The 26,777-nt window shown below is 38.3% G+C and overlaps 1 protein-coding gene across 4 annotated transcripts in view; it reads right to left on the bottom strand.

Moving 5' to 3' along the window:
- The window catches only part of pcdh15a (protocadherin-related 15a), a gene marked incomplete at its 5' end in the record, with an annotated part of 170,277 nt that overhangs the window by 10,059 nt on the left and 133,441 nt on the right, over positions 1 to 26,777 (bottom strand). The window contains 7 exon segments of one of the 4 annotated variants that reach the window (XM_036125847.1): positions 1,124 to 1,182; positions 1,329 to 1,367; positions 1,922 to 1,943; positions 12,038 to 12,157; positions 15,684 to 15,692; positions 16,982 to 17,200; positions 23,571 to 23,747. In XM_036125847.1, coding sequence (XP_035981740.1) covers positions 1,124 to 1,182; positions 1,329 to 1,367; positions 1,922 to 1,943; positions 12,038 to 12,157; positions 15,684 to 15,692; positions 16,982 to 17,200; positions 23,571 to 23,747 — 645 coding nt within the window. 4 annotated transcript variants of the gene reach the window in all.

The following is a 26,777-nucleotide window of genomic DNA, read 5'->3' as shown; positions in this document are numbered from 1 at the left end:
GACCAGCTGCAAAGGCACAGCGCACCTGCGACACGGCACTTCTGCGTTCAGTGGAACCCTGGGGTAATGATGTTACTAGAACTACATGCCTTGATCAGATCATGAGACAAAGACTGAGACTTTCAGCAATAAGCATAATTGGGAGGTCAAAGCCACCAAGAAAACTGACAAATGCTCAGAATCAAACAAAACACAAAAGAAGATTTACTGTGGTAGATTATCAGCAGACGTATTTATGCATGACTGTAATCTAAGATCTCTCGTTGATATTAAAGGTATCTAATATCATGGAAAACAAACCAATAGCAATTTTTTTTTTGTGTCAGCCTCTGAACATTCAAAGTTCCCTGTAAAGCCCACAGTGCTGATCTCTGGATTAAAAGCTTACCCAGTAGGTAAATGTGCTGGTCATAGCAAATGTGGAGAAAAAAAAAAACATCAAAGGGTCTTCTTTCACTGATTGCCATTTGTAGTTTTTACAATAAACATCAGGTCATAGCACAGGATCTACCCAGTGACAATCCCGTGCAAATGGGTGCCAGTATGACTCAGGCACAATAATTAGAATTACTAAAGGTGACCTGTAAAATAAGCCAGAGCGTAATGAATGTAAGAATTACCATAAGTTAACATAAATTCGATCTCCTCTCTTTGATCTAAGCTTGTAATGTGCAAAAGTTCCTCCGTGTTTTGATAAATCTGCAGAGTAATTCCCAGAGTGGTGCAAGTCAGGTGCGACAGGAGCGCCTACTGAATACCAAATTCTCCACAGCAGCTTTGGCTCCAAGTGCCATGCTTTTTCTCTGTAGACCATATGGCCATGTCAAAAGGCAAGCCAAAACACCCTCCATCCAATAAAATGACAGACGTTTTCAGAGGTTTAGGTACCCATGTCGAGGCAGCATATAGAAAATGATCTCGTTTGGTAGGAGAAGAAGGGGATAAACACTCTGAGGGCATGCCATACTAAAAGTAGGATAAAACTGAGCACAACTTTAGAAAACTTTTCAAAATGATCCCCTAAATCAACTCAACCTCCCACCCCCTGACGAGACTTTGAGGACATTGCTAAATTAACTAAAACAGCACCCTTAATGAGAGACATGACTGGCTGTATGCTCACCCTTGGTCATAATTATAGTAGTCTTGGCCTGGGTCGATGCCTGACTCCATGGAGAGTGCCTGTGTTTCAGAGAGGTAGACAGAGACATTACTCAGCATTCCTTAGCTAAAGACAGCATGGAAGATAGGAGCAGCACAGTACTGAGAGAGGACACAACAGAAAGATTGCAGTTCCTGTGAATTAGGGAAAGCAGGGGAGTTTCTACCTCTGGTCTCAGAAGAGATGGCCTCAGCAGTTGTTGTTGCTGCCAAAGGTTAGTGCAGAGAAAGGTTAAGGCAATGAAAGTGAGGGATAGCCGGGAAAGACACAAACACATAAAGAATTCACAATTTCTAATGAAAAGCCAGCAAGCACTTTTCATCCATGTTTACTGATAGGCTTATGTTAAAAACCACTAGGAATAAAAGTGAAAAGACTCATAAAATAGGAAGGAATTACAGGAAGGATGCCAAGAAATCAATGGAATAGGAAATCAGTCAAAAACGAACACCTTGACTTTAGACACATAAAACCTATTTTAATCATTTAGATAATATTTAAAAGTGAAAAAAAAAAGAATTCAATATGCATCTACAGATTCTGTTGGGTTTCCGGTGATCATTTTTACAATCAAAAATGCTTTTCCATCTTGTTTTACACAAACCATGTAGAAATAAACAATTCAATCAAAATTGCTACTTTAACTTCATTTATTACAATTATTTTCATTAACAACATGCTTCATCATCAAATGAATTGCATGCAAGAAAATCTGGAATATATTCTAACTCAAGTCACCATCAAATCAACATTGCTTACCTGTCTGCCAGGGCCACGCCTCCTGGGAAAAGCAGGAAAAAAAGGACAAGAAATAAGCCAAGCATTAGAATAATATTATTGGGTGACAGGACGATTTCAAGTACTTTTGAATATATAAAATTCTAAGTCTACAATACTAGTGTATCTATTTTCTGCAGTCCAGTGAGGAAGTTGCAGCTTTACTTACTGTGCATTTTCATCTGTTTAACGAGAGTTGCAGAGATAGCTTAGTTTTCAAAAGGTTGCAAAGTTATCATGCTGAAAAGGGCCTTTTTTCAACCTTACTATCTCAATTAAAAAGAGAGAAAGAAAAACGCAATGAATGCAAACATCAAAGCAGCAAGGAGTATTGTAAAAGGAGCTTCAGTGCTTAAAAGGTCATATTGGTAGAAGCTATGGGTAGACATAACAAAGGCAATGTAAGAAGAATGTTTGTGCTCAGAGTTGTTATTTTTTTCAGTATTATAACATGATATTCCCAGAGGCGACAACAACACATCTCATGGACTTTGTCTTTTATCACAAACATCACCTGTTATTTTTTATGTTAACATGAAGTGAGTAGATCTTAAATATTTTATCAGACATAAAATGAAATTTTTAATGATGCTTCTGAGAACAAGAGCACATCTGCAGTGGCATTAAATAAAAGTCACTGAGAAATAGAGAGTAAACAAGTAGCCCCATTCAAACCTCCGAGCTCACGAGCACACCACTGCAACTTGTCCGGGCCCATAAATAATGATCACTTTCATGCTCTTGGATATATGGCCAAGCAATGATGTGAGATTCCTCCGGAGAGCTGTAATCTGTTGTTATGGGCAGGGACCACGGGGCAGGGACAGGGCACAGCCATATGCCACACCTCCCAGGCACAGCTGATGATGGGAATTGGATCTGATTGATGACCTGTTCGCTTGGCTGCTACCCGTTGCTGCTTCATGCTACATCAAGAAAAATAACCCAGTGAACTGCCTTAGGAGGTCTGCGCAGAAAGAGACTTGGTGAAGATGAGTAACAAAGAAAATGTAGAAAAATAGTTCAGAAAAGCCTTAAGAACCACATTATGACAATGAATGACAATGGGATCATTTTGTTCAAAAATGATAAAAAATAAAAAAATAAACTAATAAATCTAGCTAATCTCTAGTTTACTTCTTAATTACAGTAAATAACTTAGTAAATTTGAGTAAAGTCCTTTAATTGAAAGGTGATATTGATTTATTTCTTCCTTTGGTTTTCACAACAAACCGGAACACATGATTAACACTGTTATAAATGTTTAAAGCTGAACACTATTGCAATTGCATGAATTAGAACCCAGCTAAACCATCCAAAATTAGCCCAGAGTGTAATACCTACACGGCAGGATTTAAACATTATTATTGCAGCTCTGGTTATATCAGTATAGGGAGTAAACCAGTTTCAGATAACACACATCCTGACGTCGGTGGAACACAGAAAAATAGAGATGACATAGCTGAGAGTGTGTAAATCTACTGAATCAAGGTGGTTAACTGAAATAGCAGATTTATGAATCCAATAAAGCCATATGAAAATATCAAACAGGACCTTAAAGCATACTTATTCTGAAAATACTCAACAACCAGCCTGAACCATTAATACAAGGCAAGGTGGATCCCATGCTTTCCTTCTCTACCATCTGAACCTGGCAGCAAAAATCCAGACTCATGGAACCACACGACATCTGTCCAGTCTCTTATTGTCCAAGATCGGTGTACAGATTGTGTGAGAATTGTAGCCTAGCCTCATCTTCCTGTTCTTAGTTGACAGGAGTGACACTTGGTGCAGTTTTTCACTGCTGGGGCCAGTTTGCTTTAAGATTTTACATGTTTGACATTTGTAGATATTATTTGGAAAAACCTGGTTGTGCCGAGAGTATTTTTGCGCTGCTGTTGTCTTTCTTTCTTTATTCTTGAAACCATTTCCCCGTTCTTCTCTCATATCAGACATCATATCTGACACGAGCGAGCATTTTTTACATTAATTTTTTATGGACCATTCTCTGTAAAATCCGAGAAGTGCTTGTGGATAGAAATCCCAGCAGATCAGCAGTGTTTGAAATAGTCAGACCAGCCCCTCTGGCATCAACAACCATGCCAAACTCAAAGTCACCCAAGTCCCCCCCCTTTTCCCCATTCTGACGCATGGTTTGAGTTTCAGCGAGTCATCTTAACCACATCTGGATGGCTTAATGTACTGAGTTGCTGCCACTGGATTGGCTGATTTACTGTTTGGGTTAGCAAGCAATTGAACAGGTAAGCCTAATAAAGTGACCTCTAAGTATAAATACACATGCATTTTACTTTTTAATGTCACCTGAATGGCAATATTTTTGACCTAATCAGTATAATAGAGTTGCCAATAACATTTCATATTTCTGCATGTAAGGCAACAGCAAATACAAAGTAGGTTCTGGATACCTGTTAAATTAGAGCATTAATGTAGGAAACACTCTGACTCTGATTTAGACAACATCAATATGTGGTCAGAGGCACAAGTCTGCTAGTGTTAAATGGACTATAACAAAGAAATAAGAGCATAAAGTTTGGGTTTGCGGACAGAAGAACTAATTTTGACACATTAAATATATTAGATTTCACTTGTATCATTTCATGTATTGTGCTGTTCTGCAGGGATTTTATACTTCGGTATAGTCTGCCTTGAATGTTCAGATAGTGAGAGATGGCCTATCAGTATTTTGTGGCCTGGTGGGTATTTATCAAAACCACATTTGCACATATCATCTGGTTATTACTTGCCTAAAGATACCTCATCATCAACCTAATGTTAGCGTGCTGACATTAGTTTGCTTGTCACAACTTTGATTCTGAATAGGAGAACTTACATGATCAGAACAACTTTGTTTTTCTGCCATCAATAATTCAGAAAATTGCTTCCAGAAAAGTATTTCAAAGGAACCCCCAGTCTGTTAAAACTCATAAATTAGAATCAAAAGGAAATTGAATAAAAGGGATTTAAAAAAAGAATATTAAAAATAACATCCATTGTGGTTCACTCCACTTTGAGGTTGACAGAAACAGCATGTGAGCTGATAGCCATCTTTAAAAAAGAGATTACCCCATGTAGTGAACACGGAATAAAGAATTAGCCAGCCTATGATCTGCCCATCAGGGGTAACATGTGATGAATCAAACATGAAATTGGTCTGAATGTGAGGTATGCTAAGTCCATTTGCCTTGGGGCATGGTAAGTATGCGGGTGAAAAATAAAGAACGGAGAAAGTAAAGAGGCTGAGTGCAAAAAGAACGGAACTGACACTCACAAAAAAACACTGCATAAAAAATATTCAAAGCCTCTTGCAGGGTCTGCGGGAAATTAAAAACAAAGATTACCAAGCAGAAGCCAAAGATGAAGAGCAATATAGAGCTAACTACAAAGAGAGTAGAGGGTAAGAAACGGAGAGAAACACAAACACTCAGAGGGTCAGAAGAATAAGAGAAGGAAAAAAGGAGGGAAGCACTTGTTGACAGTCCCAAAGGCAATGGCCTTAAATAACAATTGATTAAGTCTCTAATTAGCCCCTATTCATTGAGCTAACATCACAGTTACTACTTTTCCAAGCTGAGAGGCTGGAATCTCAGAGGGAATGGGAAAAAAGTGTTTCTATTCACACAAGTACACGTATTTCCACATTGGGCATATTGTCTAGTGTTGTTACCCATGAGACACCGCTTTTCCCTCAGATTTCCACATCTCTGCAGTTTAAGATCACTCTCCCCTGTATATATTCTGAAGCAGCTGCAGATAATTACATACTCCAAGTGTCTTCAGGGACATGGATGCATCTTTCTGAATATGGCTCAGTAGCAAATATTTGATGAGCCTGACTGAATCTATGACCTATTTTACAGCATGGCATACTTTTAGGGTAATTGGGGGAATAGAAATTAAATGTAGTAATCATCTAAAGCAAGAAATGAATTCCAAACTATCAATTTCGTACATTCTGTAAGAAGCAAAATTTAAATTTAAAACATGGAGCCACCAAATTTTAACGTCAAGAAACAGACATGAAAACTGTGGGCTTGCCGGGGCAATAGTTCTTGTCTAGGCGCAAGATTTCGGGGGGCCCAAAATAGTCTTTTTCAATTAATTCCATCTGGAATGGACAACAATTTTTTTATTGCCTTGCAATAGAAAGATAAATAAAAACACAAAAAAACTTCAGGTCAATATTACTGGGGGTTTTACTTTGTTAGATATCACCTCAAAGAGGCCTGGGGTCTTTACAATAGCCACGTCTGTGTCATTGTTTTGTACTGGGAAGCATGACACGTGTTCGTAAAAAGATGTTGAAAGGATGAAATACAAATATTACTTTGGTAAAGCTATTTTCTTCCCCTTAAAGGGGAAATATCATGCAAAATCCACTTGTTAGCCCTTAAATACTTTTTGTTGTGCACTTTAAGTCTCAAGGAGTACAGAAAACTTTAATTTAGTCTGTCCATCTAAACAGGTGCTGCACAGATATCCATATATTCTGTTTCAATCATATTTTTCAAGCTGCTCAGTTTTCTCTATTCTCCATTACATTTTTGAACAATCACACCAGAACTCCAGAACTTCTAAACAAGGCCATGGACTTACAGCTTCCTTTTTTTTTTTGGTGCGATTTTGTAGTCCAAGCTCTAGGATACTGAAGCTACAAGTAGATAAGTGAAAATGTTTGGTTGTTGATTGTATTAACCTACACAATTCATTACACCACCCCCTAGCACACTACAGAAATGGCCAAATGGTGTGGAGTGGAACGTTCTGCGACCTGGAGGGGGCGTAATTTTAAGTGCCTCATTTGCATTTAAAGAGACAACACCAAAACGAGTTGCTCTCAGACGCACCTCAGAACAGCTGTAAAAAGAGGGACTGTGGAGCAACAATAATGCCGATTTTAGACCAAAGTAATGAGGTTCCACTTTACATAGACCACAACAGAATAATTTCAAAGTGAAAATGAAGCCATTAAAACCATGATATGTCCCCTTTAATACTGATGAGTATCTAGTTTTATTGTCACACATGTATATAATAAACTTGAGTGTGCGTTGCACCATAACTGGCGTTAGCCCAAGGGCCCATATTCTCCTACTCCTGGCCCTGGCTGTGGGAGTTGATAGTATTAGTATTTGGTAAAACAGAAAATTATGAAATTTAACTATGACATGTAATACTAAAATGGGCAAATAAAAGAACATCTATCTAAGATCATAAAATGTTAATGTTGTGTAATATGTAACACTGTTAGGTAAAAAAAAAAACTTTAGAAAAATAAACCAAACACACTCTTTTTGAATGCTTTTTTGTTCTAATGCAAGCCTTAAAGCATATTATACAAGTAGTGTTGCAAATTTGTTAATGTGTTCTTTGCAAGTTGCTAAAAGTTGTTAAGCACACAACAATCAAGTAAAAAAAAATTCTCCAAAAAATTGACATTTAAAAAAAAAAGTTCTAAACATGAATCAGGTACTGCACATAATAATCATTACAAACTGTATAAAAAAGACAGGCATAGAGATGCAGATATGGAGAGAGAATGTGAAAAGGAAAAAAGTCAGAATACTGTTGATTGAGAAGAATTGAGTTCACTGAGTTCTGCAGGTTCAGGGCTGTGTGTGTTCAGTTGGCTCGTCGGCTGAAACTTTGCACTGTCTGACTGACCTGCTCCATTTTCAGCAAAGTTCAAACTTGTAGAATTGCTTTGAATTTCACAGCTGGTGTCAATTTGTTTTTCCGGGCTCTGCTCATCACCTGAGTCAGAGCTTTGCCATTTGTTAGCACTGTCTGATTCCTCAGTCGCTTGTGGCTTCATGCTAAACTTGGGCACCTTGCAGTTTTTGTCTACTTGGCTGTAAAGGTTGGCAACAGATCGTTCAATGTCAGCCAGATTCTGGATGTTCTTCAGGATCCCTTTTAGTTCCCTTTTCCCAATGTCGTTTTCTGTTGAAGTTAGAGGAGGGCGATGTTTTCGCTCTGAGACAGGACGAAGAGAGGACAAAGGCGGTAGAGATGATGGGATAAACTGGATTACTGGCCGTGGTTGATCGCTGCGAACGGGTGAAGGGGGAGGAAGTGGTGGGGGAGGTGGTGGAGGTGGGGGAGCAGCTGGCTTTCTAAAAGGAGGAGGAGAATGATTGGAGCTCTGGGGTTTATCAATGTGGGGAGGGGAGGCGGGATTGGAAGGAGGGGATGGTGGAGGAGATGTTAGTGGGGATGGTGGTCGTGAATGCTGAGGAGGAGGGGGTGGTGGATTCTCCGGTGGATCCGGTATGATTTCAACGGTGATCTGACAGGGTTGCACTGTCACGTAGTTGGCGATGCTCGAGCTGAACTTTCTCAGAACGGGTGGAGTTGGTCTCTGGTTGGATGGGGACCATGAATCATTTGTCTGCGAAATGATAATGTTTGGGGGCACATCTCTGCCCACACTCATGGGACTGAGAGGGTTATCCATGATGGAGAGAAGACTTTCTGAGGTCAGCTCCAGCATGTCATCACTGTCCATATCTCTGACAAGGATCGATGAAAGGGAGCCAATCGAGTCTCTGTTTTGCTTACGTTCCTGAGAAGCCTGTTGCTCAAACTGCCTGGCTTGCTGACGGACGGATAACTTGGACTCCGTGCTGTCACTCAGGTATGGCCTGTCCAAACCCTGGAGATTCTGCTTGCCCCTCATGTCCGCTTGGAGAAGCTGCTGCTCCCACTCCTTTCGGTCCATAAGACCTTGCCTTCTCAACAGATCGTAGCCGTGCAGGCTGCTACGGATGCGAGCAGGCATTGACCAGGCAAACCCTGAGCCCACTGAATGGGAGGGAGAAAAGTCGAACTGCCGTTCATTTGGATTCTCCTTTCTTGCAAAGACAACAGGACTGCCGAGTGGGCTGCTGTCATCATACACAGGGTTGTGGGTTGTGAGTGGATTACCATCAGAGAGATAAGTTACATTGCTCTGCGATCTGGGCAGGTTGACAAGCAGTGCTCCGTTGCTATGGGCTGCAATGGTGCGACAGCCGAAGGTGCTAAGAATCCTCTCGTGTTCGGCTTCCTCAGCGGCAGACTTTTTAGCCCTATCCCAGCAGAGGGTGGAGGTGAAAAAAAGAAAACTTAAAAGAGATGAAAAAAAAACAATGTTTTAGGGGTGAAGAAGCAAAACAAATGTAGGGAAAGAAGCAGCAGTGCTATACGAAGTAAGGTTGTTTGTATTGTGACAGATTTTAATAGCAAAGCCTCACTTTGTTTTACATTGGCAAAATGATGGTCTAATTTTTCAACGTGCTTCAAAGGACTGCATTGTTACCACTAATAGATTATTCATACGTATAGTGCTTTACAAAAAAAACTATTCACACTTCTTGAAACTTTGTGTAACTTTTATTGTATTTGACCTGAATGTTGTGATTGACCAACACAGTGCAGCACATAATAGTGAAATCGAGGGATATTGATCCATGGTTTTCAAAATTTTCTCTTGAAAAGCATCAACCATTCTGTGTCAATACTTTCATAGCCATTACGATCAGAAATCTGTTAGAAAATGTCTCCACTAGCTTTAGAGAACTTTTCCCCGTAACATTTCTCAAGCTCAGTAAGAGTGGATTGAGGGCATATGTGAACATCAACTCTCAAGTCTGGACACAGATTCTAAATTGGATTAAGGTCTGAGCTTTTGCAAGGCCTTTCTAAAGCAAGAATATGTTTTGATGTAAACCATTTTATGGTTGCTCTGTCAGTATGTTTAAGGTTGCTGGCTTGGTGGAAGGTGAAGCTCCACCCCAGTTTCAAACCCACTGGGGTCTCTAACTAATGTAGAGGAGCATACACACAACATCAAGCTGCCACACCAGGTCTCAACATGGAAATCATGTGCTCACGATGTGTGTTCACATGTTCATCTATATCCACAGTAAAGTCCGGCATTAGGTCTCCACGACACGCTTTGTTTAACATATTTTTCAAGTTCAGTTTTGGTTTTATTTGAGTAGAGAACCATCTTCCAAATGTTTGCTGTGTCCCCTTGGGGACTGTGTCTCTGTTTATTGCACTGTTTGCTCGCCAGCTGGTGAATAGAGCAGTGCTCTGTGAGACGTTCACAGCATGGGTACGTTTTTTTTTTTTTTTTTATAATGTTGCTTTAAACGTGCTCTTTGTTCTTTATGAGGCTTTTAGTTCACCAGTGTTCTTAAACAAACCTCTGAGGTCTTCATAAAACAGTAGCATTTTTACTGGGATTAAGGGACACTTAAGTGAATTCTATTTACCAATTAGGTGAGTCCTGAAGTGACTTGATTGCACTGTATTTCAATAGGGATGTCAGAGTAAATGCTGTGTGATCCAAATGCATTCCCCCACTGTCGCCATCCCAATAAAGTATATTTAAGTTTGTGGTTTTGACAAAATGTAGAAAGTTCAAGGGGTGTGTATAATTTTGCAAGGCACTGTGTTTTAGGTTTAATCTCACAAGGCATAAATCTTCAAAAATATTCATATAGAGCATCATGCTTTGGATGACTTGCAAAACAAGGATTACTAAGATTCAAATATACTGGGTTTTGCTTGGAAAAAGCTAATGAAGCACAAACCCAGGCATATGCATTTGTACAATCAGTCACAATACGAGGATATATGAAGAGATGTGCAAATAAGGGAAACAACATAAAGAGGACAGTAGTCTAATTGGATGGGAGAAAAGATGGATGCCTTTTGCACTACATCGAAACAAGGGCATTTGGCTTTTCTTGACATATACAAAATATAAAAACAAGTGTAAAAAAAAAAAATCACAAAATCTTCCTAGCTCTTGAAAGTATCACTACTTCACCAAGCCCATTTAACACTGACACAAAAAGCATTCAGTGTTAACTGAAGAAGCCCAGTATTTAGATAACCTCTGCACCAAAACATATTCCTACTTTATTCAATATGCATATCTTCAGCCAAAGCTATAGGCGAGAGTGGAGACGAGGGAGCTGCTGTTAAGTGGTAATTACTCACAATATTCATATTCATAAAGCTCACATGGGAGGATTACTTACTGCAGTCTGAATCCAGAGAGACAAGAAATGATGGGAATACAAAAACAGACAGATGGTAAGAAGACTAATACACAAATGTGAGAGCGGCTGATGATGCAATGGGGGCACTGATAAAATGAAGGCGCAAGAATGTAGCACCTCTCTGCATAGCACCTCGTCTGTAGTGAGATTTGTTTGACATAGATAAAAAGCAACCATAAGACAGAGTACACTTCGGTATAGAAGGCTTTACGTAGTTTTTGTTTTTTCTTTTGTTTCTGGGACATGTTAGGTAAAAAAAATAAATACATAAAAGAAATGGCATTGTCTCAAAAGCCTTTTCTTGTCGACTGTTTGCAAAGATTTAAAAAAAAATTTTTTTTTTCCTACAGACGATAGCAGCATTACTGCCAGAAACAGTTCATTGTGCTGTACATAAAAATTACTATTCCATTATACCCTCTTTATAATTTATATTATTGTGGGAAATTCAATTTTGCTGATGGCATAGTACTCTGGACACATATGGATGCTAAGTAAGCAGTTTAAGTACTATATGTATTAATCAAAGTAAGGTTTATAGTAATTTATGACCTAAGACACGCTTACCTTGAGAGAGGGTTTTGCAAAACTGCATACACAGTCATATAAGAAATACATTCATAAGCTATTTTGTTTTACGGCCAGATGTTCTGTGGCATATGGTGTAGTATGTAGCAATATATATCAAGTATGGAGCTTGGATAAGAAGACGAGCGGCACAAGGGTTCAGTCATGTAATGAGGCACGTGTTAAATGTCATATTCAGCAGCACAATTTCTCCGGTCAACATCTAGAATTACCATCTACATTATTTAGAAGAATCCACTGCTACTTAGGATCTGAAACTTGCAAAAAGCAGCAAAGAGAAAGAAAAGAACAGCAGCAAAAGCCTTCATCGCAGAGCAACTCTTCTGATCTAAACCTCAGCGGAGGAAACCTGCACAGCTAGATAAAGTACCTGCACATCACTGCAGTTGGTGGGATGTGTGGGATAAGAGACAGACACCAAAGGGACATAACTCACATGCTGCTGTCGCCCAGCTCTTCGTAGAGGTTAGCGGTGGGGGCAGCGGCTGGAGCTGCTTTCCCTCCTGGTGGCAAAGCCATCTGGATCCTGGCAGTTTTGGCACACTCCGCTTGCCGCCTACGCAAAGTGTTTAGATTCACACAAATTATTGTGATTTAAGTTGCCATGGAAAACAGGAAGACATAACCAAGACACAAAACACAAAAATCAATTATCTTATTTACATATAATTTACTTAAGATATGATTTCTCTATGCTTAACTAAGTAAACGTAAGACTTTTATGTCCCTTTTAAGGCCATATTAACTTACATTTTAGACTTATGTGACTTTTACTAGACAAGTAAACTCAATAACTGAAATAACCTTTTCTTCTCACAGAGCAAATAAGTAAATACATATTTTTTAACATAGTTTTCTTTAGAACAACATAGCTAAACCTTGTCAGCTAAAGATTTATACAATTTAAAAATCTAGGCAAATTAAATAAAGCTTTAACCACTAAAGTCAATGTTTTTGTGCACCTGTATATAACTCCAGTGTTTTTAAACCGACAGATAATCTACATTTAAGTCCCTCTAACACAATATTCTGTAAACTTTCTAATAGTTGTTACTGATGCCTTCCACACAGCATCCCTGAGTTAATGCCAAAACGTTCTAAATATATTGTACATTTTGTTCATGACAATTCAGCTGGGCACAAATACATGGAGCCTTTGGTTTTACTCCTCCAAATAAACTAGGCCAGCTTTGTATTACAATTTTTCATGGCTTCACTTTGAATGCCCCAGACAACAGGGCAGAACATTTTTAAGGCCTAAAATTCTGATGATTGAACCGAAGACTTTTATCGTATTTTTCGGACTCTAAGTCACACTTTTTTCATAGTTTGACTGATCCTGTGACTTATAGACAGGTGAAACTTATCTATAAATTTTAAATGTTAAATCATACTGACCAACATGAACCAGTGAGTAAACATAACCGTCTATGGCCGCAAGAGGACGCTCTAGGCTTGTGAAAACTATATGCTGCCCCGTACCACTTAAAAATTAATTGAAACATTAACTTATAGACAACAAAGACTGAACACATATTTGTATGTTCTTTCACTGTTTTATTATGCAATCACGCAGCAGAGCGTTGCGTGGTGCAGCTCAAAGGACCCAGACTAAGACAGAACCCTGTTATTAGGCTGTCTGTGAAGCTAATAACAGCTAGCGCTAGCTTTCAGGTCTGTTGTCTGGGCGGTTTATAACTTCACTGATGCACATGAGCTTTATGTTGCTCTGAAACATCCGTGTTGTATTGCTAGCTTAGCACGTAGCACCGCTATGCGGGCCACTAGATATACTGGCAAAAACCTTGCCGATTGGAGTTGCTGGCTTGTAAAATTTACTCCATTCACCCACCCAGGTATGTTCCATATTACTCAGTCTGCTGTGGATGCAATTGTGTAATTCAATAAGTTGGCGTACCAGATTAAATGTTATTTTTTATTCTTGGATTGTGTGAAATAAATTTCTAAATAAATGCATGTCGTCCAGTGAGACTTATATATGTTTTTTTTTCCTCTTTATGAAGCATTTTATGACTGATGAGACCTATATTCTGGAGCGACTTATAGTCTGAAAAAAAAAAAATTTTAAAGCCTTGAGGAAACCATTTAAAAGTAAATCTGATAGTTCACTTATGCAGCATGTAAGCATATTTTAAAACAAAACAAGCAAACAAACTAGGCTAGTGTTGTCTAAAGCCTTTCTTTTTGGCCCGGCAGTAAACTTCTCCCTGAGCTTTCTAGTCTTGACCAGCAGAGCTAAATACATGAGTGAACGCACTCTTGACACATTGACGATGGTTCAGTAAAGACCACATTTAAAGGTGGTCTTGAACAATTCAATCTGCATTCACTTGTCAAGCTGTACATAGCCCATCCTGGGACAAACTGAAGGTGACCTGACATGATTGCCCTCAACAGCAGGCATATTACCTGCACACCTCCGATTAAATAAATATATCCTATAAACAGCCTGTTTAAAGTCAGACACTACCATTAGGCAACTGCTGTCTGAGAGATTATCATAAATAGAAGATTTTTTGGGTAGAAAGTTGTAAATGGTTACTGGGATTCACTTTAATGGAAAAAAAAAAAGATGAATCAAAACTTGGGCTATATTGAACAGAGGATTACAAGGTGTGGTACAAGTGAGTTTTCTCTGTGCTGTGACATTTACTCTGATCTTCCTTGGAGGTGACTGTAAGCTACCCGCTGTGGTAAGTGTATTATATTCTGCCCGATGTCAATCACAAAACAGGAGTTTAAGGCCTGTAACAATGTGTCGCATGATCAGTTCCTAATTACGTGCTCTGTGGGCGATAAAGTTTGAGCAGCTGAGGGTTTAGCCATCAAGTGATTTTACTGTGGTGAAGCTTTTATAGGTTACACTCTTTGGTATGTGTGCTGACACTAAGCTCTAACGTCCCGCATTACCTAGACTCTTGTATTTTTGGAGAATTTGCTAAACTGATGCTCAGAAATATTTGTTTCTAAAGTTACCGAATTTTCTAGGAATTCTGCAAACCAAATACCCCTAAATAAATGTAACTTTGGTCAATGACGCTACAGAACCTCAGCTGACGTGTTTTTGTCTTGTTCGTTGCTCAGCTGCCAGGTGTGAATGGCCATGCTTGTTGAGATTAAGTTGTTTTTTTTTTTGTTTTTTTCCATCGGCAAGGTCTGAACATGGCCTTTGGTTGTGTTTAGAGAGATTTCTGTAGTGCTTAGTGAGACGACTTATGAACACTTATGACCGTTCTTCTAAAACAATGCAAAGCTGTTGTTAAATTACTTTGCATGGATTTAGGAAAGAAACTTGGACAAAGTTAACTATGAAAAGAATGAGTGGATATTTTAACTTACATTTAGTTTTTATAAATAATATAAATAATTTAAAAATTTGTGTGTGCAAAACAACTTCCTAATTGTTTTCCCATAAGCTACGTTTTTTTCTACCTTCCTATGTGTTGATCCTAAATGCGGCCGACAACTCTCTCACCATTCTCCGGGGCATTTGTTTAGTATCACTGAAAATATTACCAAATGGAGCTTTCCATATGAGACCACAACAACAAACAACATGCAAGAATGCTTTAAACTATAAAGAAGAAAGGATGATAAACCAATCATAGATCTCCAAGTTTAAAATCTCCGTATTTATGATTGTTGTGTTTGCTCTCTGTTGGCGCATCGGACATATTTTTCATTAACTAATGAGAAAAACATTATTGCACAAGCAGTTCAGCATAAATGGTGTGCCAGATCAACTGTTTCCAACAGAATAAACACGTGTGTCTCGTTTGCTTTGGGTTCTTTTTCTGTTTGAATTTTAACCGATTTTCCGCATGAGAAGAACTGTTCCGCCAAATTAGCCATTCGGCCTGTAATCCACAACTTGAGTCAGTGTTGCTTCATATCGTCATGTCAGCAACATTACAGAAAGGTGGCATTAGGGGGCAAACATTTTGTAGGTGACACAGTCACAATATTTGGTTAATATTAAGGAAAAAGAAGAAAGACACATACAGGAGAAACTTCACTCTTTCAGCACACTGAAAAGTAAAAATTAATAAATTATTACTCACTCTTTGAACCTGATGAAGGTTTTTAGGAAGCAGACGAAATGAGATAAGAGAGAAATAGGAGACAAAGAGACAAAAATACTGTTAGTAGATAAACTTCTAAAGAAACATTTTATCCAAAACAAAATGTTGAATCTACATGACTAAAGTATTAAACTTTTTTTTTTTATTTCAAATAGTTTTACAAAAGCAACATTGACAAACAAATTATAGGGGAAAAAAAGACTTGTTTACAGAAATGTTAAGTTCAGTCATAAACCATTAGCCCTCCCTGAATTGCTGCAGGCCTCCCAGGCTGATGCTCATTTTGTGGAGTGAATCTTGTATGCTTCAATATTGCTTATTAACGACAAAATTCAATTATTCCACCCGAGTGAGCAAATTGATGTTCCAAGTATTATTGTCGTTTACCGATTTACACAACATCGCATTATGTTGACAAACATCAATGAGAAAATGATATCGTAATGTCTTCACCTACTAAGTGCCATCTGCCATGACAGTTTGTGTTTCAGCTCTAATGTCACCATCAACAGCTTTCAGATGCGTTCGTTTGGAAGTGGACGACCAATCAACCCATCTGCCGTGAATAAACGCTTGCAAGACGCAACATTTTGCACTTTGCTCATGCAAAAAATGGGAGCCCCCCTCGTGTACCAATGGGGATGTCATTTCAAAGAAATTGCTGCAAACTCTTGCACATTGCAGCACCGTTGAGAAGAACACAGCCTGAAAAACAAGGGGAGTAGTGCCCATTGTGTGTGCGTCGGGTGGAGTTGATTAAGTGGTGCAAAGACGAGCTTCGACAATAACAATAGGCTGTAGATGTTTGTCGCAAATGAGTGTTAATTAATCAGCTTTCACAGAGCATGAGCAGCAGATTAGCCCAGCAGAGTGCGCAGTCAGCATGTCTGATGAGAGGTACAGAGAGAGAGAGAGAGAGAGAGAGAGAGAGAGAGAGAGAGAGAGAGCTAGAAGTGGCAGTGAAGCAAGAGGTGCTTCCCCTTTATCACTAGCTTCACAAGTACTCTTTTCAATAAAGCTGTTTGTGTGTTTTTTTTTTTCTTTAATCCTGGCGTTCCACCAACAGCCTACAGGTTGCAGGATGTTTAAGAAGGCAATTATGAATATCAGATTTGTCTACAGAAGGCAAACCCTTTGGCTAAAACTGCAAAATGGTATCTCCCAAGATAATTAACTGCCTCAACCGTAACAATTTTTCCTCTGACATTCCTAAAACTCCGTTAAAAAAGATTCATTAATTTCACAACTCAGGAATGGTGGCAAAAAAAAGCACTAACTGTTTGTAGGTGACCATGACGATGAGGATGGCAGGGATGCAGCAGAGGATGATGATGATGGCCAGGGCCAGGAGCGCTCCCTCTGTGTAGCCCACAGCTTGAGCAGCCTTCTTCACACTGGCCACAATGTCTGGTGAGCGGATCTCAAGGATGCGGCCACCCTCACCCAGATATGGTTGGAACTCTTTATTGATCTCCAGGACGTTGCCGTCAAGAAACCTGTTATTTACAACACAAGGAGAGCAAGATAATGACTTGTTCTACAAGACAAAATAGACATCCCCAAGTGAAATACAACTTTTATTCATGAGGGACTCTTGTATGTCTTTTTGTATTGAGGCAATGGACATTTTTTCGGCTCTTCACTAACCCCGGGGTTCCTGAATGTAGAATGGGTGTGGGAGCTCCGTGTTTCCTGTCAGACACCCTATTCCAATGGCAGTGTTAATAGAGCAGAGCGCCTCTTTGCGGTTGGACTTTGAATCACATCAGGATTGCGTCATCACGCAAGAGTACTGTACTTTTAGATGTTAAATACAACAATAAACCAGTAAAGTGGTTGGTTGGCCAGTACTATCCGCATCTCTTGTGCCTGGCTCTTTATCTAATCAATTTACCTTGTTTTCTTTGGATCCATCAAGGTAAGTGAATTAAAGTATTTAGATATTCAGAAAATGGGATCCAAACTCTGCACATGTAGTCTGTCTTTGAAAACTTGACCGGATCCACTTTGCTTTTCATCAACTGGCTTCTTACCTGAACAAGTTGCTATGCTCCATTTTAACGTGGAGTCGGAGCGGCAAGCGGAGAAAATAGAACAGCCACGTATTTTAGAGAAGCAGCGAGGGACACTTCAGAAATACAACGCGGCGCACCGGGTGGAACTGCTCTGACTGCGTGGAGCTGTGATGGCGCAGCGCAGCTGCACCACGTCGCGTTCAAGTTCAGTGGATCCCCGGGCTAAGCTGTTAACATCAGAGGTGCACACCCTTTGCTCCAAACCTCTTTTCTAAATTTCTAGATGGACGGTGTTGGGGTGTCACTCCGGGAATAGTAGATTAACCACAATATATCACAAACAACTTTCAACCTATGGAAAATAATCCAGTTAAATGAAAGGATATTTACAATTTGACTTGGGGCTCAATGGTCTACAATGTGTCTTAGCAAGTACAATCACATTTTCAAAGGGAATTCAATTTATTCATAATATTAAAAAGGTCAAATAGTGAAAGGAATATAAAAAAAGCAAGACAGGTCAAACTAGTTTCCTAAAAGGATAAAATAAGAGATTTTTAGAGTTGTGCATGGGAATCTTGTGGTGATCAGAATCATCCCGTTTTCAGCTCGATTGGCCTTGACAAGTGCCAGAAACTCAAAAGTTTAATCTTTAATCGGAAGTTGGTCAGTATTGGTGATATAAACTAACTCACAGGAAGGACAAAAGATGCTTTTTGAAAATAAACAGACATTCAGTTGTTATTTTATACTTAGACAGACGGAGGGTGGTTTTGAGCCTCTGATGGGGTGGTTGAGCTTGGCCCTGGCTGACCCTAAAGCAACTGTAAGCTTGGTTGTGTCTCTTCTTTATTACATAATGAACATAATGTATTGGAGATGTCGGCAGTTTTTTAGGAAATCTTTGACCTATGGCAAGGGTCTGCAATTTCTAGAGAATAGACACATAGACCGATCTTTGAAATGTCAGATATCAGAAAGTCGGAGTTTTATTGAAACTGGAGATTGTAAATTGGCCTGTAAATTGCATCTCTAGAGTATTCTCACTTGATATATATATATATATATATATATATATATATATATATATATATATATATATATATATATATTTCATTATTAGGAACATTAGCAGCATTTTTTGCTCTCTGTTGGCGCATCGGACGTCTCAAGGCAGCGGTTTTGGCTGTTACTGATGCACTTTGCCCTAGCACACACGGTTTTCTTCCACTTTATGAATATGGTTAGATACAGCACTCAGTGAACAAACAGCTTCTTTCTTTAAAAAAAGATAATACTGTTTTTATCATTATGAATTTTAAAATGATGACATTATCAAAATATTTACATGTACAGAATTTAACATCCACATATATGGTTACACACACCACTGGTTACACAAGTTTCTGATCTGATGAAAATCATTTATAATGTCTCTCACTAGCTAATGAGTTTTCGCACATCTAAATCTTGCAGGGACTGCCTGTTTAGACATCCATGCAAATTGCACAATTCTGCATCTAATTTATTGCATGTTAATGTACACTCCTATCTTGTTGACTTGAAAATATGCCCATTAGCGTCTGAGGACTATATGCACGCTTGAGCCCCTCAGGGAGTGTTATTGTTAGTCAGTACAATCAACAGTTTTTTTAAAACAAATCTTAAATAAAATAAATGGAAAGATCATGTTGTGTCTGTGTGGTATGTGTAAGTTATTTATGTGCATTCTGAGCTGGTGTCTGCGTCATCAAAAATTTCATTAGGTTGATACATAATGATAAATAGACCTTCTTGATTCTTGATATGAGCACCCCTTTTTCAGTTTCTTTAACAGACATGTGGCTGAATTAGCATCAATATGGTGGTTGAAGTAGCTACAACATAATAGCCTTCAAACATTCTGCATTACAATACCACACATGATGCCATGTCCAATTACTGTCATTTCAGTTTTGCCATACATGGATAAATAAGCGTAGATGAAGGTTATTAACTGGTCTGTGGAAATCTATCCTCTAGGGAGCTGAAATGGTTGTGAGTGCCGCAGTCAAGGTGGAACAGGGACAGGCTGTAATACAAAACCCACTAACAGCACTGTCTTTCTCCTTCTGTGACAAAGTCACAGCCATATAACATGCAATTACCCCTCAGCACAGTCAGACATGTGTTGCATGCATAAATAGCTTTTCATTTTTAACCTATTTGGGCCTCTGACAGTATTTAAAAGAAGGAGATGCTTATAAAGCAGGACTAAAATATTAAACTTTGCCACAATCTGTTCATTGCATCACATGTGCTCATCAATATAGTTTGACAAATGACAGAAAAGCATCTTATGAAACAAATGTCCTAGTCTCCACTTGGCTCAGGGCACACAAGTATTATGAAAAGATCAATGCAGTGCAAACCCTAATCATCTGCAAATGTTACAGGGCAAGAAAAAAAATAAATGAACTGAAGTTGTCATATTCTGTTTTAAAGTTCAAAGGTTGGGCTTTGTTTGGGGTGGAAATAGGAATAGTGCATGGCTGCCCTGGGGAGATGCCTTGCATCTGTCTGCCTGGGGTGGCTGCAACCTTCCAGAGCTGGGCCCACCTGTCCTTTGCTGTTCTTGGATGCTTGGAGGCCTTCTACCATTCTCACATCTCCAACAACTGTGCACCCCCAGGAGACAAACTCACTCACATACGCCTGCTCAACACAAGCATGCTTATACACATGCACTCACCTACACACACACACACACACACACACACACACACACACACACACACACACACACACACACACACACACACACACACGCGCGCGCAACGACACACAATCCAAATGGTAGAAGGTCAGAAAAACACAGGTTGCTAATACATCAAGGAAGCCTAGCTACTTTGATGTGTGATAGAGTTTGGATTTAAAAAAGTCAATCACACAATTATGATACCGTCTTGAGATATCCGTTTTGTAGAGCAAAACTGCACTGGCAAGCAGCTCCTCTATACGATATGCCTAAAATGCCGCACATGAATGAATGAATACAAAAAACCCATAAGAAAATAGGACTGGATATCAACAAGAATAAAAGAAAATTGTGTCATATTGGTTTATGTGAGTACATAAAAAAAAAACAGTTTCTCACAAATCTGTGGAAATTCCAAAGCTGGTGTAAAGCATAAATCCACACCAACTTTAATTGTAAAAATGAGCAGAAATGTGAATTACTTAAAACTTGTTTCAAAAATCCATCTATAGTTTAATTAACTCAAAACACCTCCAAATGTTTCCTGAGCCTCTAACTAGTCTCTCAGTCTCGGTCAGTCTGACTTCATAGAAGACAGTCATTTGCACCCTTCACAAGGATGGAGAGCCACAAAAGATGATTTCTAAAGAAGCTGGTTGTTCACAGAGTGCTCTATCCAAGCATTGTCATAGAAAATTTAATGGAAGGATAACCATGGTAGGAAAAGGTATAGCAACAGGGCTAAACACATTTGGAGTATTGTCAAGCAAAGTCCATTCAAAAACTTAGAGGAGATTCAGAAGGATTGGATGAAGGCTGGAGTCTGCACTTCAAGAGACACATGGGCAAAAATGCAGCATTCCTCGTGTCAAGCCATTTCTGAACCTGAGACAACTTCAGAAGTGTCTTACCTGGGCTAAGGAGAAAAAGAAATTGACTGTTGCTCAGTAGTCCAAAGTTCAGATGAAAGTTTGAATTTAATTTGAAAATCAATGTCACAGAGTCTGGAGGAACAGTGGAGAGGCACAGATGCTCATGTAAAGTTTCCCTGTCTGTAAGGATTTTTTGTGCCATGGTGTTTGTCCACTGTGTTTTCTGAAGTTCACAGTCAACACAGTCATCAATTAAAAAATATTAGATGATTCATTGCTTCCCTCTGCTAACAAACCTTGTAAAGATAGTGACTTTCCAGCAGGATTTGGCACTTGCCCACACTGCCAAAGGTACCAAAAGACGGCTCAATGACCATGGTGTTACTGTGCTTTAATGGCCATCAAACCCCCTTGACCTGTACTCAGAGAAATATGAAGTATTGTCAAGAAGAAGACGAGAGACACCAAGCCAAACAATACAGTTGACCTGAAGGCTACAATCAAAGGGCTTCCTGGGCTTTTACATCTCAGCAGAACCACAGGCTGATCCTCTCCGAGCCACGCTGCATTTAAGTAGTCATTCATGCAGGAGGAGGCCCAATCAAGTATTTAGAGCATAGAAAAGAATATACATTTGCAATACATCTAAAGTATTATTTTTCTTATGTTGTATATTTGTCCTTCCTGTATAGTGTAATTTTGTTTTATATTTTTACCTTTGTGTGTATTTGCAGGCTTCCATTTGCCTTTAACTTTACTGCTGGGACACTTGAATTTCCATTGTGGAACAATAAAGGACATTCTATTCTACTCTATTCTATTTGATCTTATGTAATAAGAGACAGTATTTTGGGTTTTTATTATCCTCAAGCCATAAGCATTAAAATTGCAATAGATACAGGCTTGAAATATTTCACTCTATATGCAGTGATTCCACATATGGTATGAGTTTTCACTTTCTGAAACGAGTGAATAATATTGAATGTTTTCACAATATTCAAATCTTTTTTTAATTTTGATCAAAACCCTCATCACCCTTAAAACACATAGCAACCCTAAACGTTCTAGAGAAACAGTGAAAAATATTTAAATGTTTATTCATTTAAAAATGCACAATGTCGCGTGGCCTGTTTACAGTTCAAATGGTGTGTCTAGCTGAAAGCAGGGCGAAGCAGTTAGTCTTCAAAGAGTACAAGAGGTTTGAATAATTCAAAAGGTTCATTCTTTTTCTTTGAGTATCTCATCTAAAGTAAAAAAAAATAATAATAATAATATATATATATATATATATATATATATATATATATATATATATATATATATATATATATATAACTAAATATTAAGAGCTTTAGTGCACATCTATTGAAGGAGCTCAGTGCTGTGGTTAACAGAACAAAGTATGTGGAAGGAGGTAGACAGCAAAGAATTGCAAATGTATCCCAATTGTATGAATGTATTCTAGTATTACCAATGTGAAGAGAAATATTTTGTGAAGGGGGATTCCTGTTTATGGGAAAATAACCTGCTTTGTTGGTTGCTGGTTTTAAAGATTGTTTTCTGATTGCTTTGACTAGCAGGATACAGAACACAGCAACTTTAAGTGCAAGGATAGTCCTGAGATGCCACCTTTTTATCTTCTTATAGCTTGACAACAGTTTTTGCTCCCCTCTGTCTGTGGTGTTTTGTCTTTTCTGAGTTTTAGGACACTCTCTCAGTTAGACGGTGCTCAGTGCTGGTATATTTTCCCAGCTCTGAGAAGAACCGTTAAGAGCTTTTGGGGTACTGAAATGATAGGTTGTTTGACAGATTGGGAATTACTCCCCGCTAGACTCTCACTTAATACTACTTTCACCTCAGTCGATCCTCTTCGCGTACATACTGTGTCTTCCATTATTGACAGACATTGTACAGCTGCAGGATAATGAAAGTTGTGAAAAAGAAGACAGAAGTAGTGGAGGGAAATCGCTGTGGGAAAAAGAATGCCAAAAGGAAACAGATATATATATATATATATATATATATATATATATATATATATATATATATATATATATATATATATATATATATATATATATATTTTTTTTTTTTTTTTTTTCGAACAAGACAAACGTAAATAGAGACTGCAGATAAAACACATAGCACACCAAGGGCATTAAGAAGGTTTATCTTTATATTTAAGAAGGGCATTATAAAAAATGGTTTACTGGAAGTCTTGCAATAAGCTTCACCCACTCACTTGAAGAGCTCCTGCCGTGAAATGGCTCTGTTTGTCAGTGGGTCAATGGCATACACCATTAGATCTGACTTGGAGTAGTCTTCTAGTTCAAAGCCATCGCCGTGGCGGCGTGGTCCGATGGACTCCACAATCACTTTGGCACCGGGAATCTGGTCCTGGACATGCCGCTCCAGGATTCTGAAGCAAACCAAAAACTATCTAAAGTCAAGCTTCACGGACAGAGGAAAAGTATGCCTACTTAATGAACAACAATACATTTTTGACTAACATATAGCAAAATGTGGTTTCATCTTAATTAAAAATATTGACACTCTGGTGCCCTTAGCAAGAGCAATTTTCCTCTCAAGGCTGGGCCTTTTGGCAAAATGATGCTTTGATGATCTTTTTCAGGCAGGGAAGAATCCACAACTCAGAATGCAGTCAGTAAATGAAAAGCTCAAACTTTTACTGTTTTTATGAGCAGGTTAAACACCCAGGTAAAATAGTCCTAGATCATCATCAGTTCTTAATCAACTACCGACCCCCCTAAAGAGCATGAATACTATTTGTGTTATCAAAACTAATGAAAAGTGTGACTTGTGTGGATAAGATACAGTAAGGTTTTCCTAAACCAATGATAACATCGTTTGACTTTCAGAGTGTTTAAATGCTATAGACCAGGAGGCACAGAAAGGAGTCTCATCAATAGCATTAATTAATTAGGCTTAGAAATAACACCCATCCATCCATCGTCTACATCCGCTTATCTATGTAAAGCCGTGTGTGTGAGAGAGCGGGGACTTGAGCCTATCTCCAACCATGCAGGCACACACACACTCCTAAGGGCAATTTGGAATGACAAATTAACACAGAGACTGTTGGAGGAAAGGAAGCCAAATTACTCTGGGAGAACCCACACGTGTATGAGGGAGAACATGCAAACTCCAAACAAACAAAAAAAAAAAAAACAGGTCAGGATTCAAACCTGTGACCTTTTTACTGCAAGCCAGCAGTGCTGGCAATTGCACCCCTCTGTGGCACACATGACACCCAGTCTGAAAAACCCTCACTTGATTCTGTAGGTTCAGGCTCGTGCTGGTATGGTTGAATACCCATTACTCCCACTAAATCCTCCGGGATTTCTTCATGATAAAAACAAGTTTGTTCTTCCATGGCTACTAGTTAATAACTGTTAATTATAGTGGCGTTCATGCTTCTATGCGTGTTACTGTGGCTGGCCGTAGCGCACTCAATGTCATGCATCTTCACACCAAGAAGGACCCACTTTGGCAGTTTTAGACAAAAATGCAAAAAACAATCGATCCCTTTAATGTTTTGTGGAAGTGCTTCAATAAATGCTTTTCCAGGTAACTACATTTTTGCAGATTTGGTTTATTTCTCCTTTAACAGATTTCCCTAAGTAGATCTTAACAGCCCATCATGATTCCAGACATGCCATCCAAATCCCTGTTTTGGATGGTGGCAAATGATAATGTACTAGACAGCCCTTAATTTAAATTTACCACCAGGTTGATGGAGTGAAGTTGAATGTTTGGCACAGGGTGAAAAAGGAAAAGTCAAACAGGGGCCTCCAGAACTTGAATGCTAAATTCTACAAACTAACTGGCTGTAAGTAACCTCCTCTATTGGGTCTTGTTCTTACAGTTTATCAGCTATATAACAAGTGTTAGATGTGTCTCTCTCACTCTAAAAAACAACTTTAAAAGCATTAAAACACACAAAACCAAGCTGCAACAACATAGGTCAGAAACAAAATAATAAAAAAAATAATACAGTGACCGTTATGTAATTATTGTTTAATAGTATATAGACATACCTAGAAAAATAAGAATATCATAATTTACTTTCATAGTTTGTTTTAAATTCTATTTAAAAAGGGAAAGTTGGGTTTTCATTACACACAGTGATTTATATTTCAATTGTTCTGTTTCATTTGTATGATTGTGGTAAACAGCTAATCAAAACACACCATTTATTTTCTCAGAAAAAAACTGGAAATAACACAAGTCCCATAAAATCTGAAATGTTATGTCTGTTTTTTTATCATCATTATCTTCCTGACATACCTTTAACTGAGAAGGTAATTGTTTATTACCTTCTCAGTGAAAGGAGCAATAAGCAATATTTTACCACTAATGTGACAATCAGCGGTCATGTCCTGCATAACTCTGTTGGGTGTTTATTCTTGAAGCACCAGCCATACAGCTAAAGTCCACATCTCTGTCAAACTCTTGACTGGACTTTGCTTTGCAATTCTCTCAAGGCTGTCATTGTTCCTGTTGCTCGAGCACCTCTTTCTACCACGTAATATCCTTCCACTCAACTTTCCGTTAATATGCTTGTATTCAGGACAGTCGGCTTCTTTATCAATGTTTTTTGTGGCTTACCCTACTTGATAAATGTAAATGGTGGTCAGATGGACTGCTGTGTTACAAACATTTTGTTTGTGTATTTGAGGTTGTATTTAATTTTATCGTTCTGAAAAAAACAAATTAAGTCATTTTCACTAGCATGCAAGCCATAATAATCAAGGTTAACATAACTAATATCATAATAAATAAATATATCCTTGAAATTGCTAAATAGATGTCTCCATACTGCATATTTAGAGTCCTTATAAGAGGTGTATACATAAACTGACATTTCAAGGTCATCTTTATGTGTGTTTCAAGTGTATTTTTGTCATTATAAACGCTGATTAATAAGTTCCTTCCTTTTTGATGTCAGTTTGATGCATAGCCTATATTTTTCAAATCCCTCCCAAATTACTAGTCACTTGGTTACAGCAATAACAAAGGGCTTGTTGTCAAAGGGCAACAAGGTATAAATAACTCTAGCTATGGAAAATAAACATTTTCCATAGCTGGACACAAACAAACCATTAAATCAATTTAGAAAAAAGGAGTGAGAATCATAATTGCAGATGATGAAAATGTACTTTCTTGCATTTAAATTATAGGTCACAGGAGAGTAGAACATATTTAGATATTCTACCGAGGTTTCCCCTATATATATATATATATATATATATATATATATATATATATATATATATATATATATATATATATATATATATAGATAGATAGATAGATAGATAGATAGATAGATAGATAGATAGATAGATAGATAGATAGATAGATAGATAGATAGATAGATAGATAGATAGATAGATATCAACAACTATGCTTCCATTTTCAGTTGGAA

This window comes from Fundulus heteroclitus, chromosome 22 (assembly GCF_011125445.2).
Source record: "Fundulus heteroclitus isolate FHET01 chromosome 22, MU-UCD_Fhet_4.1, whole genome shotgun sequence".
In the NCBI taxonomy this organism is placed as follows: Eukaryota; Metazoa; Chordata; class Actinopteri; order Cyprinodontiformes; family Fundulidae; genus Fundulus; species Fundulus heteroclitus.
The sequence above is the reverse complement of the archived record's forward strand: the minus strand, read 5'-3'. Positions and strand labels throughout refer to the sequence as shown.